General features: G+C 45.0%; 2 protein-coding genes across 7 annotated transcripts; one reads left to right on the top strand and one right to left on the bottom strand.

Moving 5' to 3' along the window:
• Positions 1–327: 327 nt before the first annotated feature.
• Positions 328–10,455, top strand: KHK (ketohexokinase). 4 transcript variants are annotated; one of them, XM_031951390.1, is made up of 9 exons: positions 328–649; positions 3,107–3,223; positions 5,708–5,842; positions 6,021–6,155; positions 7,348–7,420; positions 8,067–8,213; positions 9,619–9,707; positions 9,894–10,051; positions 10,163–10,455. In XM_031951390.1, exons 1-9 carry the CDS (start codon positions 558–560, stop codon positions 10,246–10,248), a joined length of 1,032 nt encoding a protein of 343 aa, XP_031807250.1. In that variant the 5' UTR covers positions 328–557; the 3' UTR covers positions 10,249–10,455. The 4 variants fall into 4 exon arrangements, with proteins under 4 accessions (XP_031807250.1, XP_031807252.1, XP_031807251.1 ...); XM_031951392.1 differs by lacking the exon at positions 6,021–6,155 and having other exon boundaries at positions 333–649; XM_031951391.1 differs by lacking the exon at positions 5,708–5,842 and having other exon boundaries at positions 335–649.
• CGREF1 (cell growth regulator with EF-hand domain 1) lies at positions 10,334–23,007 on the bottom strand. Of its 3 annotated transcripts, none has more exons than XM_031951386.1 (6): positions 22,811–23,007; positions 14,701–14,776; positions 13,820–13,980; positions 13,629–13,699; positions 13,365–13,489; positions 10,334–13,177 (listed from the first exon to the last, which is right to left on the bottom strand). In XM_031951386.1, the coding sequence occupies exons 1-6, from the start codon at positions 22,987–22,989 to the stop codon at positions 12,542–12,544; spliced, it is 1,248 nt and encodes a 415-aa protein (XP_031807246.1). In that variant the 5' UTR covers positions 22,990–23,007; the 3' UTR covers positions 10,334–12,541. The 3 variants fall into 3 exon arrangements, with proteins under 3 accessions (XP_031807246.1, XP_031807249.1, XP_031807247.1); XM_031951389.1 differs by having other exon boundaries at positions 13,820–13,885; positions 22,811–22,995; XM_031951387.1 differs by lacking the exon at positions 22,811–23,007 and adding an exon at positions 15,360–15,604 and having other exon boundaries at positions 13,820–13,885.
• Between the last annotated feature and the right edge of the window lie 36 nt (positions 23,008–23,043).

The raw sequence follows: 23,043 nt of genomic DNA, 5'->3' as shown, positions 1-23,043 counted from the left end.
GACTCACGTGCGAGCGAGGCAGAGGGTCAGCGGGGGAGAGGGGCGGGAGGGACGGCGCTGTCCGGAGCTGAGGGATGCAGGGGGACCCCGGGGGGAGCGGGGTCAGGCCGCCGGGAGGCTTGCTGTCCGGGGTCCTGATCCTAGCCGAGGTCTCGGCGTCCCCAGGGCTGTGGGCGATGTCGGAGACGCTCGCCAGGGGGCGCGCTCGGGCTAGTGGGACTGGTCTCTATCACGTGGGCCGCGGAAGCGGGGGTTTGTTTTCTCACGTGGGGTGAGCGCCCTGCTGTGATTGGAGGAAGGCCAAGAGGGCGCGGGTCAGGATTTAGCCGTCGGGACTTAGGCGCTGTAGCGGTCTGCAGACTTCACACTCGGCCCGAGGGCTCTCGCCTCAGCTTTTCCCCGCCGCGGCGGGAGAGCCCAGCCAAAGCCCCGGCTTCCGAGAGACCCGAGGAGGAAGGGGGAGGGGTTGGGGGCGGAGCTCCTCGGGGGGCGGAGCTGAGAAAACCCCGGGAGAAGAGGCTGCGCGTGCTGCCGCGGGCCAGAAGGTAGCCGAGCTCATGGCAGAAAAGCAGATCCTGTGCGTGGGGCTGGTGGTGCTGGACATAATCAACGTGGTGGAGAAGTACCCCGAGGAGGACGCCGACAGCAGGTAGGGGGCCCGCGTCCGGCCCGCGCCACGCGCGGCCTCCCGCCCCGACTCTCAGCGGGGCGCGTGAGGAGGAGGGGAGCCGCGGGGTGCGAGAGGGGCCCTGGAGCCGCGGGGTGCGAGAGGGGCCCCGGAGCCGCGGGGTGCGAGAGGGGCCCCGGAGCCGCGGGGTGCGAGAGGGGCCCCGGAGCCGCGGGGTGCGAGAGGGGCCCCGGAGCCGCGGGGTGCGAGAGGGGCCCTGGAGCCGCGCGCGCCCGCGCTCTGAGCCGCGCCCTCCCCCGCATTCATGACTATCCCCGGAGCTGCCGCGGGGGAATCCCGCCGCGGCCGGGGCCATCAGGCTGCCAGCGAGAGTGGCCTTGATGAGGCTCAGATCCGGGGTGCCCGGACGGAGGCAGGGAGCCGACCACGGCCCGCCGGCGGCGCCAGCGCTTCTCCGAAAGGGGACCGCGGATCGGAAACCCCCACGGACAAAAGGGGTTCGGAGCGCGGACCGGGAGCAAGGCTCAAGTCGGGAGAAGAGGGCCCTGGGGGCCGCATTCCGGTGGGCAGAGGCCGGCACGTTTGGGACCTCCACAAAGAGAGCGCTTGGCCCTTTTATAACAGGAGCTCCGGCTCCAAGTCCCAGGGTGGCTCCCCGCTGGGTCAGAGTTTGATTTGGATTCAGCGGGGTTTTGGATCCCACCCACATAGCAGAGATGAAGCTGTTTGTGCTTGGGGTGGAGTCCGGCGCTGAGGCAGAGTCAAGGAGGTTTTCTCCTCTAAGGATTTTCAAGTTTGGGGGTTCCCTCTTCAACCTGCACCGGAGTCCCTAGACAGTTTGGATTGCTACATCGGGGACGGAAGGTTGAGGACACTGTCCTCGGTCTTCTCATCTGTAAAATGGGGATTGTAGGCTAAATGACCTGGAAGATCATCCCTTCCAGTTCTAAGTACGCCTCATGAAGTGTATTTGAGGTCACACATTCATTGTTACCTTTGAGAGTGAAGCGCAGAGAAACTGGCACAAAGTAGGGAGACCGTGTCCAGTCAGCCACTTGAGGCCTAAGATGCTTCCTGCTTGAGTGACCATTTGATCCCATTAGAAAAGGCAGACCCATCCCTGAGGAATTTATCAAGTAGGCCGCTGGCAGAACTAGGCCAGTGTTACTGTCACTGTCAGCATAGAATCCCAGAAGGGCTCTCCAGAGAAGCATGGGACAATGGAAAGTATGCTGGATTTTAGCGTCAAACCCAGGTCTGAATTCTAGTTTACTCCCTTTGTGCCCTTGGAGAAGTCATTTAACTTTTCTGGGCCTCTGTTTGCTCATCTGTAAATTGAGAAGATTGAACTAGATAACTAAAATTTTTTTCAGTTCTAAACTGGTGATTCCATGATTAGCCTATTCTCACTTGCCTAGATGTATTTAGCCCTGTGGAGAGGGATCTCAGAATAAGATTCCAGAAGCTTCCTTAACATTCCTTGCTTAACAAGTCTCATGTTTTCAGAGGATAATGAATTCTAAACTTGGGCATCAGAACTCTTGGGCTCCAGGGCTACTAGCCAACTATAATCTCTCAGTTTTTTTTATCTGTAAAATAGATATCATTGTTATACCTAATTTTTAGAGTTGTTATATTAATGAGAAAATATAAAAAGTTTTGAAAATAAAAGGCGGTCTTTAACGAGTATAGGCAATATTCTTACTAATCTAAATCCCTTCTAGTCCAATTTGAATTAGTGTTCTCCTATTCAGTCTTCTGTGAAAACAGAAAGTAACTTCCATCTGATAACATTTTGTGGAATTCTTGCTTCACAGGTAGATTACCTTTCAACTTTTTCATCTACAAACTAAAAAAATTTGCTGTTCTTTGGCTTGAGTTTCTCATTTTAAATAGTTCGAACCTTGGTTTATATTATAAATTTATATTCTTCCAAGGAAAAAATTATTGCAAATTCAACACTGTTACCTTTTTTGAAATAATTTTGACTCTTTCAATCCACTGGGGTTGATGCAGTTACCAAACAAATGTTACAATCCAGTTCAACTTTTATTCATGGCAAGATGTGGCTCATCATATGTAGAGAAAAGAAGGGAAAGTGAAAGCCAGACAGACACTAGGGACTTAGCCAGATTGGGTATCTGATGGTTGCACTTGATGTCAGGAGGAAACCTGCAGCTAATTCACATACTGGAGCAAACTGACCCTGGAATCCATGGAAGACTGTATTGAGCCCAGTTAAGAGGTACTGTGAGAGCAGAGACCTAAGCCCTCTTCAGTGGTTAGCTTCACCCCTTTTGTCTAATAAAGCATTCATTCATTCAACATGCATTTATTAAATACCTACTAGGTTGCAGGCTATGCTGAGTGCTGGAGCTAGAGACACAAAAATGGAACTCTGCCCTCAGGGAGTAAGGATGGAATGTGGGAGATTAATGTTCTAGATTTTAAAAATAGTGGCCCTTGTTTTCCTTTTAGGTGCCTGACCCAAAGATGGCAGCGTGGTGGCAATGCCTCCAACTCCTGTACCATCCTTTCCCTTTTAGGAGCTCCTTGTGCTTTCATGGGCTCCTTGGCACCTGGGCATGTTGCTGAGTGAGTATGGAGAAAATCTGATCTATTAGGAAAGTTAGCCTCTATAATAATGATGGAGGGAGATATATTACTGAAGGTTTCCTTATAGGAGGGGGAAAATAATGGTCCTCAAAGATTGACTATAAATTTTGCTCTCTCAAGGATTTCATTTGCCATTTCTGGCAAATGTCTCCTCTTTAGATGAAATTGAATTAAACAATCTCGAAGATTCATCTGTAGCTTTAAGAGGGGTAGGAAGATGCAAGAAAAAAGTATCTCTGCAGACAGTTGTATAAGATTTTTAGCTCCTGGAATATTTAATTCGAGTCTTCTGCTTATTAAGGCTTTATTTCCAGAGATATCTAGCTCTTTGCCCTTGCTTGTTTCCTTAGCTATTCCCTATTGGTGGTCTTTTTTTCTCCTGTTTTGTTTCTCTGCTTCTTTTCAGATCAATCAACATGGTTTCTACCATTTAAAAAAATCTCTTTAATAGAACATAAGCTTCCTGAAGGGAAGGACTTAAGATTTTTGTCTCTGTATTAGTGATACATTTGATATAAAATAGTTTCTTAAATTGTTGCAGTGAATGAATATATAACTCTTGAATTAATATGGTAATCTTAGGTTAGTTACTTCTTGGATTAGAATGCACTCTCCCTTTCCTCTCTTTATGCTATTTGGGTATAAACATCTCCCAAGAGGCTGAGGCGGGAAAAATAAGAGCATTTCCTCTCTGCTAAACATGTTTAGAATACCCCGCTGCTAAGTATCCTGACCCATTGAAAGGGACCTGTCCAAGGTTATCCACAAAGTACATAGTAAAGCTGTAACTTCTACATCTCCCCACTATCAGTTGACCATTATTGTAGCATGTGGTCTGTACTGTCCCTTTGTCAGGCATTACAAGTACCCAAGAGCCCTTTGACCTGAGGCTCAATACATTTAGTGAGTGTTTATCAGAAAGGTGAGGCCCAAACTTTGCCCAATGTGGGCAGTAGGGCAATCTGCCAGGTTACTGAGCCGTGGTGCACCAGCCCTTTGTACCCCTTGTGTGAGTGAAGTGTTCATCTCAGAAGGGATCCCTGTGCTTTGGATATAATTCAACTTGAATAAGATGGCCTGAGAAATCTTAATAATCAGTGATTAATAGAGAAGTGAATACAGGGTGTCAGGTTTCCTCTTGCCATATTCCAAAGCTAATTTCTTACCAAACCTTTAGATTTGGGGTCAAGCTCATACTGGCTGTTGGAACTTCTGAGAAGTCCTAAAAAAATCATGAACAGAAAAGATCCAAAGCTCCTTGGAAGCTGGAGAAGGGCCCTGTTTTAGGCCCTCAGACTAGGAGGCCTAGTCTGGACCTCTTGGGACCACTTTAAAGCAAGTGATACTGATTTCAGTAATACAGCTAAGTCTAGTAGATGGCTGCTTAAAGTGTGTATGTAGTGGGGGTGGATATCACCACGTACTGTAGGAGAGAAGGAAGAAACAGCAGCCCTTTAAAGAGCTGATGACTCCTGGAAGGAAATGGAAATGAATAGGATTTTACAATTACACGGCTTGAAACGAACTTTATAGGGCAGAGCCATAAGCAGGATTTTTGAATGAATAAGACCCTAGAAATAATTATGTAACGCAAAAATATCAACCACTGTGAGTGAGGGATCTTCCAGTTGAGCTTGTGTATCCCAAAATGGAATGGCAATGTCCTGCCAGAATATCATCAGGTTGTTCATGTGGATTCGAGCTGGGGAACAAAGTATCACTTTGATCATTAATCATTAATTCTGTTGAGATTTTGGCAAAGAGCAGGACTGTATTCGGAAGGATAAGAGGCAGCTGGGTGGCTCAGTGAATAGAGTGCTGGGCCTGGAATCAGGAAGGCTTGAGTTCAGATATGGTCTCATCCACTACCTGGATGATTCTGTGCTTCTCTTTGCCTCAAGTTCCTCTTCTGTAAAATGAAGATAAACATAGCATTTAACTGTCAGGTTGTGAGGATCAAATATAATATTTGTAAAGTGCTTAGCCCAGTGCTTGGCACACAGTACTATGTAAATGTCACCTATTATTTTTAAATGCCTTGATCTTGGTTTCTTCTTTTGTAACATGAGGAAGTTTGGATGAGATAATATCCCTTTCAGCTCTAGTTTTCTTTGGTCTTAGAATTCTCTAGACCATAGGAACTAAAGGAAGAGTTCAGATTTTGTTTTATCTAAGTGTGGTCCTCTGAAGAATTCTATCCTAACTACCCTCCCCATGCCCTGCCCACCTTCCCTCTTCATACATTAATTTGCTGCTTCCACAGTGGCTCTTTCCTGCCTCTTAGGTGACCTGGGTGATTCCAGGGTGAGGGGTTAGGTTTCCTTCCCCATGCCTTTGCCTGCTCTGCTTGCTCTCCTATCTACCTGCTCTCCAGGGCCCCAGGTGTTCCTGTCAGCTCCCCTCCTGCCCCCAGGCCTCTTGTCAAACAGCTTTCCAGTGTGGTACTCCCCCCACACCTGGCAGCTTTGTCTTGGATGACCTTCGCCGATATTCTGTGGATCTGCGCTACACAGTCCCCCAGCGTGTGGGCTCCGTTCCCATCTCCACTGTCATCATCAGTGCAGCCACTGGCAGCCGTACCATCCTGCACGCTAACAGGTGTGTACATCTGTTCCCATCAACAAAGATGTGCCCAGGATCAGGATAGGACTCTTTAGCCAGACAGTGCCCCAGGTGTTCCAGGACATGCTTCCAGTCCCCAAGGGAGGGCCATGCCATTCAAAGGCTCTAACCTGTGTCTCCCCCTACATCCCATGACCTTATGCTCCACCCCAAGCTTCCTGGTGACTGACTTTAAGTATCGGGGCGTGGACGTGTCGCAAGTGGTATGGCAGAACAAGGGCGAAACACCTTGCTCCTGCTGCATCGTCAACAACTCCAATGGTTCCCGTACCATTGTCCTCTATGACACGTAAGGCTAGTCCTTGGCACAACCCACCAATCACAGGCCAATGTGGACATTTCTGCTGTCCACTTCCCTGGCTTTCTTCTTGCTTAAAATTGCCAGAAAGTGATTTTGAATCATTTCTAATTAGGGCAAAGTTGGGGGGATTGGAGGGGAGCCGAGGGGGATGTTGGTAAACCTGGTGGTTTGGCCTTTTCGTGGTACCATGAATGGATGGGCACTTAATTTGTATTCTGATTCCTCCATAATTAGCTAATCAGCTCCTGCATTTGGGTAAAGAAAGATTATTTTAAAGATTTGGGGTTTGGGGAGGGCAGGATGTTATATAATGAAGAACAATGTACCCATTCACTTTTGGGGAGATCAGCCCATTTCCCTCATTCTTAGTAGCCAGGACTAGTCTCAGAACTATGTTACCTGTATCCTGACACCCCGCTGAGACTGGGATATCCACAGAGAGCTCTCTTAGAAGAGATTATGCTCTATCATTGTGCTTGGAACAAAGGGTTCCCAGCCAGAGGCATCCTCCCTTCCTAGGGCCTAGTACTAGCTTCCAGTAATTGCCTCAAGATGCCTAGGATTAGAGAGTGAGAGCTGTGCTACAGAGTGGACAATAGCTGCCTTACCAATAAAGTCTCTTTTCTCTCAAACTCTACCTTCTAGGAGAGTGATTTGACTATAGGTGGGATTGTATTAGTAGCTAATGTCTAGAGCCCAAGATCCTCCAGCTATTCTCACTTCACTCCCTAACCTGAAAATAACCTTAAACCTCTAACTCCTGCATAGGTAACCCATAAACAAATGGCTATTTCAGGGATTCTTCAGTCCCTAACAGGTCCCTCTGAGAGCTAGACATGATTTGTGGGGACTGCCTAAAATGCCTGGTTTACAATTGAACCCTGCATTCTGAATTTAATGCCTTTTTAGGGTAAATGTCAAAACACATGTAAAGATTACCCCATCTTGGCAGGAAAGTTCAAAATAGCAGATTCTTTCCAATACCTCATTGTTGAGAGTCTGATCTTTCAGTAAATGTGCTGTTATTTTACTTTTTTTTTTTTTTTTTTTTTTTTTTTTTTTTTTGCCATGCTGCTAGCACTAAGCTAAGAATTAGGGTAGTAGGTTCAAGCTTCTTAGTTTTTTCTGCTTATTCTACATCTCATTTCTCCCTTCCCTCCATTCCTTACTTACTATTCAGAAACTTGCCAGATGTATCAGCCAAGGACTTTGAAAAAGTTGACTTAAACCGGTACAAGTGGATCCACATCGAGGTAAGCCCTACTTAAAAGTCTCTAGGGACTCAGGCTAACATTTTCCTTTTTTCCATTCTTTCCCAAGAACACAGATATAGGGACTGTGGCCATTAATTGTCTATGTGTCATTGCCAGTGGTGAGGGCTAAATAGTCTTGAAGCTTGGAGCCCCTAAAACCAAGAATGAATTTCCTAGGAAATAGACCCCCTAAAAATGTCATGTGTTGAATCTTAAATTAATGAAACTTGAATTTGGACAGTCAGGTAAGATTTTCCAGGGGAAGATTTTTTATTCTAGACTAGAACCTATATTTTATGTTGGTAGAAGCAGAGAGCTCAGAGCTAGTCTTAGTTATATCCATGAAGCCTAACTTCCTAGGTTGAGGCCTTTTGGAGCTCATCCTGACATACTTGGCAGCCTTTTGAGAACTGGTAACAGTCATCTTTTGATCAGATTGAAGTTCTAGGACTATTACCCAGTACTCCTACCTTTATCTCTCTCCCCCTCTTCCCCCCAAGGACTCCCATTAGACAATTTGTGACTGGGTTGGGACAAGCTAGTGGTTGGTGTCCCTGAGAGCTGAAGTTGGAGCTACAAGCTATGTTCCCCTGATCTCCAGGGAGGGTGGTCTGATCCCCTCTCCCTGCTTCTTACCCCTGCCCAGGGCAGGAATGCATCTGAGCAAGTCAAGATGCTGCAGCGGATAGAGCAGCACAACAAGAGGCTTCCCCGAGAACAGCAGATCAGGACATCTGTGGAGGTGGAGAAACCCAGAGAAGAGTTATATCAACTCTTTGCCTATGGGGATGTGGTAAGTGCTTTAGGAGCCCACAATCACTAGTTTCTACCATGGCCTGGGAGAACACCAACCCCTGTTGCTGGCTGCTGAATTCCACCCCTGACCTGGGTCCTGCAGATGGGCCCTGAGAGCTAGAAATAATGGACAGGGTGCTGGATTTGGAGACGGAAAGACCTAGATCCCACTCTGTAAGTTGGGTAAGTAACCTAGGGCAAATCACTTAAATCCCTCAAGCCTCAGTTCCTTATCTACAGAAGAAAATTGGACTAAAGAGCCTCTAAGGTTCTCTACAACTCTCAACCTATAATCCTGCAATGTGTGGGAAAGGGAGAATTAAAGGAGGAAGAGCAGAATTTCTTCAATTCGTCAAATAAATCCCAGACCCTGATCCCGAAGTTGACCTTTTGTTAAAAACTTCATGTTAGCATATTATGCTGCATATATGGCTGCCCCTGGGGAGTACCCAGTATCTCTGCCCACAAAGTGCAAACCAGGATTCCCAAAGTTCCAATCCTGGTGACTTTGTTCTTTGGAGATCAAGGCAGCTTGCAGAATTGGAGGGTAGGGTGGAGAGAGAAATGGCAGCTAGCATCACAGGCCAGACTGGTAGTTTTAGGAACAATTTCTAGCCATCAATTTCTGCTCCAGATCCAGGAGCTGTTTAAATTGTTAATTAATCTGGGGGCCCTAATGTGTTCTGCAAACATCCTAACATCTAAAATGAACTGAATTCATCTTTTTCTCCTCTAATAAATCGGAGATCCAGAATGTCTCAGAATCCTCGTCCAGAAGTTCTAGGACCAACTTTTGATTAGGAATCAGCCTGAGTACTGCTGTCAGAGGAGCTACTTCCATTTGCCAGTAAAATAAAAGCTTTTCTTAAAAAGCTGGAATCATTTCACTTTTTTTAATCTTTGTATCTCCAATGCTTGGCACTTAGTAAACTGAGTAAATATGTGTTGAATTAAATTATTCTGAAGCATGTACCTAGAGAAAGGCCACAGTGTCCTTTAACTAGTGCCCATGACTAGATAGGTCAAGAAGTCCACCTAATAATAAGACTTAATGTTTGCAAAATGCTTTTCTTGGTTCAGGAATTGCTTTCTTAAGTGTATCATCTGATAGTCACCACAATCCTATGAAAATAGTATTGCTATCTCCATTTTACAGATAAGGAAACTGAGGTTTTAAAAAATTTCAGAGTTAGAACTTGAGCCCAGAACTTTTGATTCCCAGTCCAATGACCCTTCTACTTTAACCTGTTAACCTCTCATTACACAGGATTGTATAAGATTGTACATACATGGGGAAAGGGTGAGCTGGGGACAGTCCCGAAGTGCTATAGTTAAATAGACAGGGACAGGGTTAGGGGTTAGTGTTGGGTTAATCAGTTCTCCTCTGTCTCCTTTTTTACTAGGTTTTTGTCAGCAAGGACGTGGCCAAACACATGGGGTTTCAGTCAGCAGCTGAAACTCTAAAGGGATTATACAGCCGTGTGGGGAAAGGGTGAGCTGGGAACAGCCTGGAGCAGGGTGGGCCTCCTTGGTGATTCCTTTGGAATAATCCAGGGTCACGAGGCACAAGGGGTTTGGGGTACGTGTGCTTGGAAATACCTGCCTTATATGTACCTTGGGGCTTTCTGTATTTTGAGTTCTCTTGAGTTTCTCCTGTGCTGAATGGAGTATTTTACAGAGCTGTGCTAGTGTGTGCATGGGCAGAGGAGGGAGCAGATGCCTTGGGCCCCGATGGACGGCTCCTGCACTCTGATGCCTTCCCACCACCCCGAGTAGTGGACACTCTGGGGGCCGGAGACACTTTCAATGCCTCTGTCATCTTCAGCCTTTCCCAGGGTGAGTGCTGGCAGAGACTTGGGAGGATGGAGGGAAGGGCTATACTGGTGAAGCCGAGGATTTTTCTGGTGGATGCTCACAGAGCCACTGAGCTGCTTGTCCTTCCTCCAGGGAAAAGCATGCAAGAAGCATTGACTTTTGGTTGCCAAATAGCAGGCAAGAAGTGTGGGATACAAGGCTACGATGGAATTGTGTGAAGGCATCAGACATCAGAGGGCACAGCCTCAGCCGGCTCTAGGGGATTAAGGGAGCCAGGGCATTGCTGGGTATCTCTTTTTGCTCTGGTGTCATGGCCATCCATTTAACAGAGCAGATACAACCAAGGCTGGAGCTCTTTAGCCCCACCACATCTCGGTTCTCAACTGTCCCCCTCTTTAAAACCAAATAAACATTTTATCAAGCCAGTATCTTACTTTCAGTGTACTGCAGGAATTAAATTTGGCTAACACTGGAGGCTCTAGAGACATTGCAAGCATTGTATGTGATGTACTCAGATTCATCCTGGCAAGACTACCTTCCCCTTCCCCCAGGTCAGAGCCTACCTACAGGAGAAACCCCTTGGCGTATGATCTATTTTATGGACTCATGAAAGATGCTAGGGCACATTCTTTTTTGCCTGACATCTGAAACTCTAGTTGGAAAAAAAAAAACAAAACGATTTGCATTTATCTAACATTTTCCTTCACTAAGAGGAATATCTCCTTGTGACCTAGAAGGGGCCAGGGATCTCCAAAGGCAGAATTGAGGGAGCACAAGTTCCTGCTATTCTTGCCAACATGAACAAATTTCAAGGAGAGAGGTTGAGGGACTGTGCTGTCCAATGTCTGGCTTGGATGCCTTTGGAGGCTCATCAGCAGACAGGTCACTGTTCCTCTTGAAAGCTGTCCTCCAAGTAGGAGTGGCTGCCACAAAATCTCAAGTTCCCCAAATGTGGGGAACATTTACATAGCACTTTTAAGTCTGCAAAGTACTTGAACTTCACAACAACTTTGGGAGGTGGGTGCTACTATTATCTTTCTTACCAGTAAGAAAACTGAGACTGACAGGTTAAATCACCTGCCACATACCTTTGAAGTGATATATTGAACTTGGGTTTTCCTTGCTTCAGAACTTTATCCACTGTTTGACTTAGGTGGCGTGTCTGCATGGTGAAAAATAGCTCGACCTTGGCCCCTTCATCCCTTCAGGATCCAGATGCTTGCCCCCCCCCCAAATATGCATAAACATCTGTCAGGTTGTCTCAGAGCCCCTTGGAACTCAGATGATGATTTCCTGAATGGAGCTTGGCAGAGTCCAGTTGCCCTTTACTTCTCCATGGGGAAAAAGCTTCATTGTGAGAGAGGCCTCATCAACTCCTAACACCTTCAGACCAGTCCAGGTCATCCCTGATCTCAAGGACTCTAAGGAGCCTAGGCTGGTTTGGTCAGTTTATCTCAGACTAGCTTTGATGCAGTTGTTTCTACAATTAAGTTGTATAGACGGTTCCCCATACAGGCTTGAAGTTTAGGGAGTCCAAGCTTCTCTGTTCTCACATATTTTCTTCACTGACCTGGCCTGCCTCAAGCCCCATTACTGGAGTCTCTTCCTTCTGTTAAAAGCAGCCCGTAAGTATGCATTGAGTTCATATTTAAACCCTTTCTCTTGCACCCACTAAGTAACTGAATGATCTTGGCCAAATCTCTTAGGCTCACTGAGTTGCAATTTATTTCTCTGTAAAACAAGACTTTAAAGCTTTAGCAACCTTAAGTGAGCCAATATTCTCTAGACACTTGGGGTATCATTAGAAGGACTACTTGGGAGGAGGAATACATTTAAAAGAGCAGAGCAGAATCCTGGGAGCACTGAAGCAGGACAGGTGGGGTTTGAAAAGGAGAAGATAGGTCCAGGAAGGAATGGTGGGCACTTAGAGGTAGCATAAGTGCAACTAAATGAGGAGAGGGATTGAAGGGTATTTATTGGCACCATAGAGAATTTTCCATTTCACAGATTGGTCTGGAGCTAGCCTAGCTCAGACTCTCTCAGACTTTAAGAGGCCACAAGTGTGTGTATCCCAGGCTTACTTAGGGCCATTTGCCTAATCATCCTTTCCCTAAAGCCCCTCGCCCATGTACTATATTGATTCACCTGGACTAGACGTGTGGGCAAGCATCATCAGACAAACACTATTCAGTTCTTGATCATTCAGCACGTCCATGAGCTCTGTGACCAGACCCAGCTGCTACCTGCTTTTTCTGGGATGACAGTTGAGTTTCAGGATAGTAGTCACTATTAGTTGTTCTCTAACTTGACTTCTGTATTCTCCATGAGCCAAATAAAGACTGCCACCATGGTTAGAACCAGGAAAGGGGCGAGCAGCAGTGGGCTGAGACAGGAGCTCTAGGGAAGCACCAGCGACTGATACTCTCACACACACACAACACACACACACACACCTGTCTGATGTCTTCATGTAGGACCAAGGCTTCCAGGACAGTGCCCCAATCCTAACACTCACATTTCATCATTCTCCAGCTGAATGGCATGCCTTTCAAACTCACCTGGAACCTCTCCAGGTTCCAAACGTTCTCCTAGCTCTAGGGTTCCTAATTCGGCCACAATAATCTCCATCCCTTCTCCAACTTCCCCTAGAGGACCCTTGACTTCCTCTTCTGCTTCACTTTGGTATCCCACTTCCCCTCCAGGGCTTCCTATGACCTCCTCCAAGCTCCTGGCCTCCTGCTCAGGGTTTGGGACCTTCTTTCCATCCTCTTCAGGGCCTGTGGCCTCCCCCAAGCTCTTGGCCTCTTGCTCAGAGTCTGTGACCTTCATGCCATTCTCTCCAGGACCTGTGGCTTCCCCCAGGCTCCTAGCCTCTTGTGCAAGATCTGTGGCTTTCTTCCCATCTTCCCCTCCAGGGCCTGTGACTTCTTCCTGGATCGTGGCCTCCCTAGTGCCTTGTTCTAATAGCTTTATCGCCAGCATGGCAGGACTGCCAACAATTTCTGAGTGTTGAGGTGGAACAGAGGACTCCTGTGGTTCTTTGTACCTCAGAGCACCTCCAGGAAGGGTGAGCAGCTCTGCAGGTGTCACCAGTCCATCTCTGTCCAGGTCCTGGGTTTCCAGCACTTTGTCTACCACTCTGATCACCTGTAGCGATACAACCGGGTTGTCATTGCCAGGACTTGTATCTGCTGGGCCTTAAAACAGTTTGAGATGTCCCCAGGATCACTAGCATTCCCGCTCTGGGATTCACCGTGACTTCCCAAAGGCCTAGACAGAGGACATAAAAAATAAAGCTTTTCTCCAGCCAGAGGCCTCAAATAGGAATCCATACCTGGCTTGTAGAAGATGAAGCTTGGACTCCAGGGAACAGAGCTTCTTTGAGCATAGCCAAAAGCTCCAAACCATCTAGCTGTCCACTCTGGTCAAAGTCATGGAGTGCGAAGAGATATAATAGCACTGCAGAGGAGAGGTGGGGTCAGGGAGGTGCTGAAGTGAAAGAGGACAAGATTGTAGAAGGACGTGGGAACAATGACTCCCACCCTGGGATCTCCAGGTCACTTAGCCTTCTTGTCCATCTTTATAGGCCCAAACTTACCTTGTTCTCGGCTCAAATGTTCCAAGTCCCCAGAGGCCTGGCCCAGTCCCTTCAGGTAATTCTGCAACAAACTATTGGAACAACAGAAGATTAGCACTTGGAGGTGAGGCTGAAGGTTCCCAGCTCCCAGAGGCCAGCTCTACAGGACTCTTCCCTCATCCCTTTCCCTCTCCCCATCCCAGCTTACTTACCCAAACTGCTCCTGGCCTGACTCAAAGGGGTTTGATGGCAGATCAAGTCCTGCTTCAGCCTCTATCCTGGAGAGAGAGGCAGAAGACCAGCAGCTTATGAGGCCCAGGGCAGTCACCTCAGGATGTTTTCCAAATCTCTTAGCCACAGGAAGCCAAAGATACTTCTCAGCATTAAGAAAATAAGTGAAAAATGATTCCCTCTTCAGGGTCCCAAAAAATAGACACCCAGGGAAAAGAACATACCAGTCCTGAGGGGAGAACCTTGGTTCATTCAGAGGCCTGGAGTTTGAATCCCAACTCTGCTGCTTCCCATCTGGGGGATCTTGAGGAGCAAGTCACTTAACCTGTTTGGGCCTCAATTTCCCCATTGGTAAAATGATATCCTTTAGGTATCCTTCCAACTTTAGTCTGTATTCCCCTCTTTTAGAACTACCTGGAACACACATTCTCTCTCCCTTCTTTCCTCCCTCTTCCCCTCGCTCCTGTCTCAGTCTCTATCTGTCTCTCTCTCTCTTTCCCCCTTCTCTCTCTCCCTCCTCTTTCCCTCTCTCCCTCTCTCTCATTTCTCATCTTCCTATCTGTCTTCTGTCTCCTCCCTCTCCTCTGTCCTCTGTCTCTCTTCATCTCTCTGTCTCTCTGAATGGTGGAGGTGGAATGAGGACAAGGGCTGACTAAATTTTGTTCAGGTTTGTAGGTTACAGAGGAAATATTAGCCAACACAATTTTGGTGTAGACTTGTACAGAGAACTCTCAGGATGTAGAAACTACTCCCACAATTGTAGATTGGCAAGTCTACTTTCTCAGATGCTTCCCTGTTCTCTCTGTTCCCAGCCCCATACTTTTGCCTCCCTCACCCCACATATGCTCTTTTCCCCACCTACCTGGCAGCCCCATCTTTGGGAGCAGCCTGATCCATTGGTACCAGCCACAGCCACAGTAACAAGGACAACATTTTCTCTGGAACCAAGACAGAGATCAGAGAGTCAGGAAGTGGAAGTACTGTACCTCCTGTACACCTATAGTGCTAGTGTAGTATAGTGAAAAGATCACTGAATTTAGAATCAGAAGACATTTGGGTTCAAATCCTACCATAAAGACATCTGATTAGTGAGCAAGATTTTTAATGGCCTTCCTCAGTTTCAGTTTCCTCATCTATAAAAGGGGAATAGTGACACCTATAGTGCCTAACAGGATCATTGCCATTTAAAACACTTTGTAATATTAAAGTGCCATAATAATACCAATTGTTATTATTCTTCCTTTCAAGGACCAGTTACCATTGTTTTTGGTAAAGAGCAAGATGACCAAGGGAGGAACCACAGAAAGTTAGTGCTGGAAGGGACCTTAAAGATCTCTTAGTTCAACCCCCTCTTTTTGCAGATGAAGAAACTGAGGCTCTGAGATGAGAAACTTGGAAGAGAGTCACCTCGAGGTTGCACTGCTAGTTAGTGGCATAATTGGAATGAAAATATCTTTTGATTTGAAGATCAATATCTTTAGCAAAATTCTTTTCACTGCTACCAAATCGCTGGACACTTACCTCTTTTACTTCCCTCTACCCCTTTACTTGTCTTAAGCTCCCCAAGATCCTCTGCTTTAACCTTACTCCTGGGGTAGAAGAACCTAAAATCAGAGCAGGATAGGAAAAAAAAGAAATGCACAGACATATCCAGGGAGAAAAAATAGAAAGACCTAAATATTGTTAAGATAAAGACTTAAACAAAGATAGAGACTGGGAGAGAGATAAGCTTGTCTGAGAGACAGAAAAAAATTGAGAGGCTAGAACAGAAACTGCCACTACTGTAAGGAACTGTGATAGAACCAATAATCTCTACAATTCCAACAAGTTCTGACTTTTTATGACTCAGGAATGCCAGGGCATAAAGCCTGTCTCAGACATTCACTAGCTGTGTTACTCTAGGCAAGTCACTTAACCCTTATGCCTCAGTTTCTTCATCTTTAAAATCGGGATGATAATAATAGCACCTACCTCTCAATGTTGTAAAGGTCAAATAATTGTATAGATAATTTTAAGAGCACTTATAATTACACAATGCCTAGCACACAGTACATTAACTATTACTACTACTATTATTATTATCACTATTATTACAGCTAGTGCATACTACATATATGTTAAGAACTGTGCTAGGTGATGGAGATAACAGACAAAAATGAAATAAACCTTGTCCTCGAGGAGTTTACCTCATATTAAGAGGAAATGATAATATAAATATAATGTAACAAATGGAAGGATTTTCCTGTCCCTGGCTGCCTCAAGGGCCCAAGCTGCCATCTGACTATCCAGAATTCTCCATAGCCCACCCAAATTTCTATCTAGGGATAATATACTGCCTCTAAAATTCCCTTTTTTTCCCTTCTTCCCGATTCAAAACCCAACCCCCATTAAAACTTCCATTCTTTGGGGTTAGAACTTCAGCTGGCAATTAATAGGAATCTAATGATGAAAGTGTGATAAGCTCTCAAAGGGATACCTGCTTAGGAGAATTTACATTTTAAGAGGGGACACTTGTTAACTCAAAGGAATAGATCTATAAAGATGGAATATCTGCAACTCTAAAGGAACAGTAAGGAGGATATACTTTTATTGAAGGGAGTCTCCTTAGAATCCATAAGACCACATGCCTCCACCTATTCATGACCTTAGTTCTGCTTTTATGAAATGCATCTAATGATGGACTTAGAATCCAGAAGACCCAAGTTCAAAGTCTGCCTTGGACACTTACTGTGTGACTTTGGACAAATTATTTTATCTTTCTCAGCTGCAGTTTCCTCATATGTAAAATGGGGATAATTAGTTCCCAGAATTGTAAGAATCAAATAAGATAATTTATGTAAAGCATCTTTTAAACATTAAAGTATTATATAAATCATTTGGTGTCCAGCTTTTTCCCATCACCACCCACTTACCTTCTTCATCCCCATATATGTAAATATACATATATGCTTGTATTCATATATTTAACAATGATTGCCCATATTAATCTGATAACTGAATAAACATCCTCTTAATGAATGGAATGAATGGTAAAGTTATAGAGTTCTCTATCATTGGAAGTGTTCAATCTGAAGGTAGATCTCAGTGATGTCACAGAGTGAAAACAATAGGTAAGGAAAAGACAGACATAGTTCTAGGCCTATACTCTGGTCCCTTGCTAAAGGGCATATGATACTCACACTTTTGATAGATTAATTCCTTGTTCACTGGATGGTTGAGGTTGGGTTAAAAAATAATTGGACAAAAAGTTAGGAGGAAATCTCTCCCCTTAGTTGGCTATGAGAAGGAAGTTCTCTTTTTGGGACTCTGATAGTTCTTTCCTGGACTAAATTGAGGTGTTGAGGGGGAGGCACCAAAGCTGAAATGGTTACATACAGTTCAAGACATAGCAGCAAGAAAAGTTATCTGCCTAAGTGACAATGAGTCCCTGGCTGTCTTCATTTGTTCTTGTGTTTCTCCATTAAGCCAGAAGCCTGAAATCTTGAGAGATGAGAATTTTAGCCTTGGCAACTACACTCCTGAGTATGCAGGGAAAAAAAAAAAAAAAACTCAAAGGACAAGAAATATTGGTCCTCTATCCACAATGACAGTTCTCTTTTGTTTTCCCCAAATACACCTTATCTTTTTTAAGAGTTATTTTTTTATTTCCCAGGGGCGGGGGTTGGGGGGGGAGGAGGAAATACATAGATCCTTAGATGTTCTGCTTATTGACTGATATAAGCACTAATTGTTACTAATGATGAGTTATATTTCCTAAAAGCAATTTTTCTCCTCGCCCCATCAGGGGATGATAGGAAATATACCAAATGGCAAAGTAATATTTAAATATTCAAAGACTCAACTGGGTCTGATCTCATCATTTTGAGAGTCCTCTTTAACACTGCATATTACAATTCTTCCATGTCTACTCGTTCTCCATGTTTTTTCAAAAGTTTCCACAAGGTGTCTACCCAAATGACAGGAGTCCTCCTCATTTTCTCCCCTCAGAAGAGTATTAAGTAATCAAGGCCTCTAGCTGTCAATGTGAATCCCCATGACCATCTTCATCCCTGCAATACAGTTCTTTGTTGATGTCTATTACTCTTGTCCTTTTTTTTAATAGTTAAATTTAGTCTTATTTCATTTTTACTTCAAAATTCTCTCTCTCCCCAAACTGATTGAGAAGGCAAGGAAAACAAAATCTATCATCAATATTATATTATAGACAGGCAAAACAAATTTCCACGTTAGTCATGTTCCAAGAAAAAGAAAAGAAAGAAAAAAAAAATATATATATATGCTTCAGTTTACACTCTGAGTTCACCAATTCTCTTTCTGGAGATCGAGAGCATGTTTCAATCTGAGTCCTTCGGAATTGTGGTCTGTCATTGTATTGATCAGAGCTATTAATTCTTTCAGAGTTGATTATCTTTACAAGAGGGCTGGTGCTGTATAAATTGTTCTCTTGATTTGGCTCATAATCCTTTTAGGTCTTTATTTTGTTCTATTTCCTCTGTCTGAAATGCCCTTCTCTTCCTCATCTGTGCCCACTGAAATCTTCTACATGTTTCAACGTCAGGTTCAAAATGCATTTTTGAATACTGTCCTTTATGACACTTCTTACATTCTACCTTGTACTCTAGTCATTTATGGAGATACCTTATCTTCCCTACCAGGTTTTAAATTCCTTTTAAACTGAAGGGAGCCATGACTAATCTATTTTTTTAATCCTCTGCAAGGTCAGTACTCAATGAGAATTTATTTCATAAACATAGAATTTCAAGAATTCAGAATCTTTGAGCTGGAAGGAACCTTAGAGGTTTCTAAATCACTCAACTAGCATATATATTAAGGGCATATTATATGCCAAGTATTATTGTGGTCACTAGGATATAAGGATAGAATGAAATAGTTATCACTCTCAAGGAGATTGCATTTTATAGTGGGGGAGGTATATAACATATACCTCTTAAAGTAGATGCAAAATAAACAAAAGATAGTTTCAGAAAAGAAGGCACTAGCAGCTGAGGTGGGGGTAGGAGACAAAGTAGGCCTTATTTAGAAATTAGTGCTTGAATTGAGAGCTTTAAAAGAAACTATGGATTTTAGAGGGCAACTATATGGCTCTGTGGATAGAGCGCCAGGCCTCAAATTAGTAAGACATGAGTTCAGTTCCAGCCTCAGACACTAGCTGTGTTACCCTGGTTAAGTCACTTACCTGTGTTTGCCTCAATTTCCTCATCTGTCAAATGACCTGGAGAAGGAAATGGCAAATTGCTCCAGTATCTAAAATCCCAAATGGGGTCACAAAGAAATGACTAAATAATAACAAAGGATTTCTAAAGTTAGGGGTGAGGAACAAGTGTATTCCAGGCATGGAAAACAGGAAAGTCATTATGGTAGCTAGGTAGAGAATGACTTGGAAAAGGAAGAGAGAATCAGGGCAAGGAGACCAATTAGAAGGCTAATGCAATAGCTCTGTTGAGAAGGGCTTGAAACTCAGTAAGCTATCTTTAGCATCCCTGATAGGCATTCATCAAGTGGAACACCTCAGAATTGGCTTCCTGAACACTCCTGAATTGAGATCTGCCTTCCCATAATTTCTACTCCCTGACCCTAGGCCTGTCCTCTAGAACAGAGTTTTATTCCTGTACATGTGATAGCCCTTAGTCACATAACTGTTCACATAGCTGTTCTCTAGATCTTTTAAATGCTTCTCATATGACCTCAGTGGATCTCAGACCTGGACTTATAGTTAGGAAGAATAGAATTCATATTGTGCCTTAGACACTTATTATTGTTTGTTGTTAGCATTCAGTCTTTTCAGTCATGTCAAACAAGTCAGACAAACGGGGTCAATCAAGTTGCCCACACAGTTTAATAAGTCTGAAGTGGGATTTGAACTCGGCTTCTCCTGATTCCGGGATGGGTACTCTATTCTCTATGCCACCTTAGATACTTAGTAGCCTTATTACTTTGGCCAAATTATTAAATCTTTTTCAGCCTCATTTGTAAAATGAGATTAATAATAGCACCTACTTTCCCCAGTTGATAAATGGGCAAAGGATATGAATAGGAACTTTTTCAGGTGAAGAAATTGAAGCCATATATAGTAATATGAAAAAATGCTCTAAAACACTATAAATTAGAAAAATGCAAATTAAAACAATTCTGAGGTACTACCTCACACCTATCAGAGATTGGCTAATATGACAAAAAAGGAAAATGGTAAATGTTAGGAGAGGATGTGGGAAAATTGGAACCCTAATGCACTATTGATGGAGTTGTGAACTGATCCAACCATTCTGGAGAACAATTTGGAACCATGCCCAAAGGACAATCAAACACTGTCCTTCTCATCCAGCAATACCACCACTAGGTCTGTATCCCAAAGAGATCATAAAAAGGGAAAAGGATCCATATGTGCAAAAATGTTTATAACAACTCTTTGTGATGGCAAAGAATTGTAAATTAAGAGGATGCCCACCAACTGGTGAAAGGCTGAACATACTGTGGCATATGAATGCAATGGAATGTTTATTGTTCTATAAAAACTAATGAGCAGGTGGGTTTCAGAAAAACCTGGAAAGACTCTTCACTGCTGAGTGAAGTAAGTAGAGAACAAGAAGAACTTTGTATACAATAACAGCAACACTGTGGTGATCAACTCTGATAGATTTGGCTCTTCTCAACAATACAATAATCTAAGACAATTCCAAAAGACTCATGATAGAAAATGCTATCCACATCCAGAAAAAGAACTATGGTGTCTGAATGCAGATTGAAGCATCTTCTTTTCTCTTTTTTCTTTCTTTCTCATGGTTTTCCCCTTTTGCTCTGATTTTTTCACAATGGGACTAATGCGAAAATATGTTTAATATAATTGTACACATATGATCTATGTCAGATTTCTTGCTGTCTAGAAGAGGGGGAAGGGAAAAGGGAAGGAAAAATGGAAATCAGAATCTTATAAAAGTAAATGTTAAAAATTTAAAAAAATTTAATTAAAAAAGCATCTACTTCTCAGTTGTCATGGGAACCAAATGAGATAATCTTAAGTAAAGCATTTTGCAAACCTGAAAGTACTATATAACTATCAACACCGTCATACTATTATTATTTGGTGTCTAGCTCTATCATCCTCCCCCATCATGGATCATCCTCCTCTGGATGTGCTTAAGTTTATCAATGTCTGTCTTGAAATGTGGACCCCTGGAGTGAAAACAATGCTTCAGGTCTGACCAGAAAATGATGGTGTTATCACTTCCCTTGCGCTAAATCTTTTACTTCAATGAATTCAGTCTATTGTTTTATTAACTGTGGCCGTTTCCTCAGAGGCATCACACTATTTGCTATATGGTATGTTTCTTGCCCAACTCAAACCCTCTGTAACACTGAATAAGGGAACACACAAACCCTGCCTGCCACTGTCATTGTCACTGTCAGTCCCCCGCACTCTCTCTCCTTGGTGCCCAACCTTCTCCCAAATAATCGGTGGAACCCTTCCCACCTCCCCACGCCCCTGTGGGTGGCGCAGCCCCCTCGCCGAGCCCGGGACCTCCTGAGCAGCTCCAGACTCACCTGCTGCGGGAGCTCCTGCGCTGGCTCGCGAAGAGCCCCCTTGGCTTTGTCTCGCCTGCCGCGCTGTAGCCGCGGCTGATCCCCGCCCCAGGTCCGCTCCACGTGGCCACTCCACGTCGCCAAGCGTTTCCCTCCCCTCTGCGGGCACGGGCACGGCCCCTGCCCGGAGCCGCGGGGCAGAGGCAAAGCAGGAGACCTCAGCAGAGCTCTAGTCCCCGGGACTTGGGGAGACAGCCCCGCCCCACCACACCCCGGACTGCGTCTTCCCTCCAGTTTCCCAGTTCGCCAGAAGAGCGTTTGGGGAGATGTGTTTAATCATGTGTGCCAATGAGATAAGAGACAAAGGGAAGCAGGCGCGGATCGGGGGGGGGGGGGGGGGGGGGGTTGAGTGGGGATGCGACCCTGCTGGCTGTCACTTTTGAGGGGTATAACCGTATGACAGCGCTGTGTCTCCTACTGCTGATGGGAAGCGCCTTGGCTGTGCACCGCTCTGTCTGTTGTGTGTGCGGGGAAAGCTCCGTTGTTTTGGCTGTATAATCATGGCACCGCGTCTGTGTGATGAGTGTAGAGGCAGACCCGGGAGAATGTTATAGTGGCTGTGTATACGTGTCACATTTCGCTGCTGTGTGTCTGTATCTCTATGTGAAACAGCCAGACAGAGACAGACAGACAGACTGTGGAAGATAGGTTGAGTGTGCAGCTGCTGCTTCCATGTGTACCTGAGCTTTATCAGACTCTGGAGGATGTTACATTGGCTTTGTAACTATGTGACTTCTGTGGACACTCACTGCCCCTGTGTGGGAGTGATGTGTGTTTGAGAAAGGGAGGAAGAAAGAAAAAGAAGGGAGCAAAGAAAGACAGGAGGAAAAAAGGAGGGAAGGGAGGAAGGAGGGAAAGAGGAGAAGAAGGAAGGAGGAAAGGAAAAAAGGAAGGAAGGATTGAGAGGAAGGGAAGAAGGCAACTTGGGAGGGAGGGAAGGAAGGAAGATTGGAAAGAAGGAGGGAGGAAGGAGAAATAAGGAAGAAAAGTTAAGGAAGGAGGGAAGAGAGAAAGAAAGGAGGAAAAAGGAGGGGAGAAAGGAGGGAAAGAGGAGAAGGCGGGAGGGAAGGAAGGAAAGAAGAGAGGAGGAGGGCTGTGTTTTTGAGTATGTCACTTGGCCACAGCTTCTATGTATGTGAGAGGGACTGGGATGTATCAGACATGTAAGTGTGTGCTCTCCGAGTCCTTGTGTGTGAGCCCTAGGTGTGGGGTTGTGTAACCGCGCGATCACGTGATTGCGAGTTGTGACACTGCTTGTGGAGGAAGGAGAGTCCTTCCTAATTCCGAGAGAGGGGAGAGAAATGATGAGTGGAGAGAAGAAAAGAGAGGGAAGAGGCAAGAGATGGGGGCTCTGTGCTGAACGGATAGCCGACCTCACGGTAAAGCGCATCCCCGCTGCCTTTGTCCAGCTGTCCAGGCTGACGGAGAAGCCGGGACCAGCGTCTGTTTCCAGGGTCCTTGGGGGCTCTTGGGTCCGGCTCTGACACTCTATCCCTGCTGGCCCCCTCAGAGCCCAGTTTCTGTGACATTTTCGAGGTCTTTCCCCTCCCATGCATTCTGCTCTACTGTACTTGGGTCCACCAGCTAGAGCTCCTGTAGGGGAGGG

This window comes from Sarcophilus harrisii, chromosome 2 (genome assembly GCF_902635505.1).
Source record: "Sarcophilus harrisii chromosome 2, mSarHar1.11, whole genome shotgun sequence".
Lineage (NCBI taxonomy): Eukaryota > Metazoa > Chordata > Mammalia > Dasyuromorphia > Dasyuridae > Sarcophilus > Sarcophilus harrisii.
This window is presented reverse-complemented; position numbering and strand designations above follow the sequence as displayed.

Excerpts from the sequence above, each read along its gene's own strand:
- KHK (XM_031951390.1), top strand. The coding sequence starts at position 558 with ATGGCAGAAAAGCAGATCCTGTGCGTGGGGCTGGTGGTGCTGGACATA. Across the intron at positions 650-3,106 it reads GAGGAGGACGCCGACAGCAG|GTGCCTGACCCAAAGATGGC; the intron begins GTAGGGGGCCCG and ends TTTTCCTTTTAG. Across the intron at positions 8,214-9,618 it reads TCTTTGCCTATGGGGATGTG|GTTTTTGTCAGCAAGGACGT; the intron begins GTAAGTGCTTTA and ends CTTTTTTACTAG.
- CGREF1 (XM_031951386.1), bottom strand. The coding sequence starts at position 22,989 with ATGGGAGGGGAAAGACCTCGAAAATGTCACAGAAACTGGGCTCTGAGG. Across the intron at positions 13,981-14,700 it reads CCCAAAGATGGGGCTGCCAG|TATCTTTGGCTTCCTGTGGC; the intron begins GTAGGTGGGGAA and ends AATGCTGAGAAG. Across the intron at positions 13,178-13,364 it reads CTTCATCTTCTACAAGCCAG|GTGATCAGAGTGGTAGACAA; the intron begins GTATGGATTCCT and ends GTATCGCTACAG.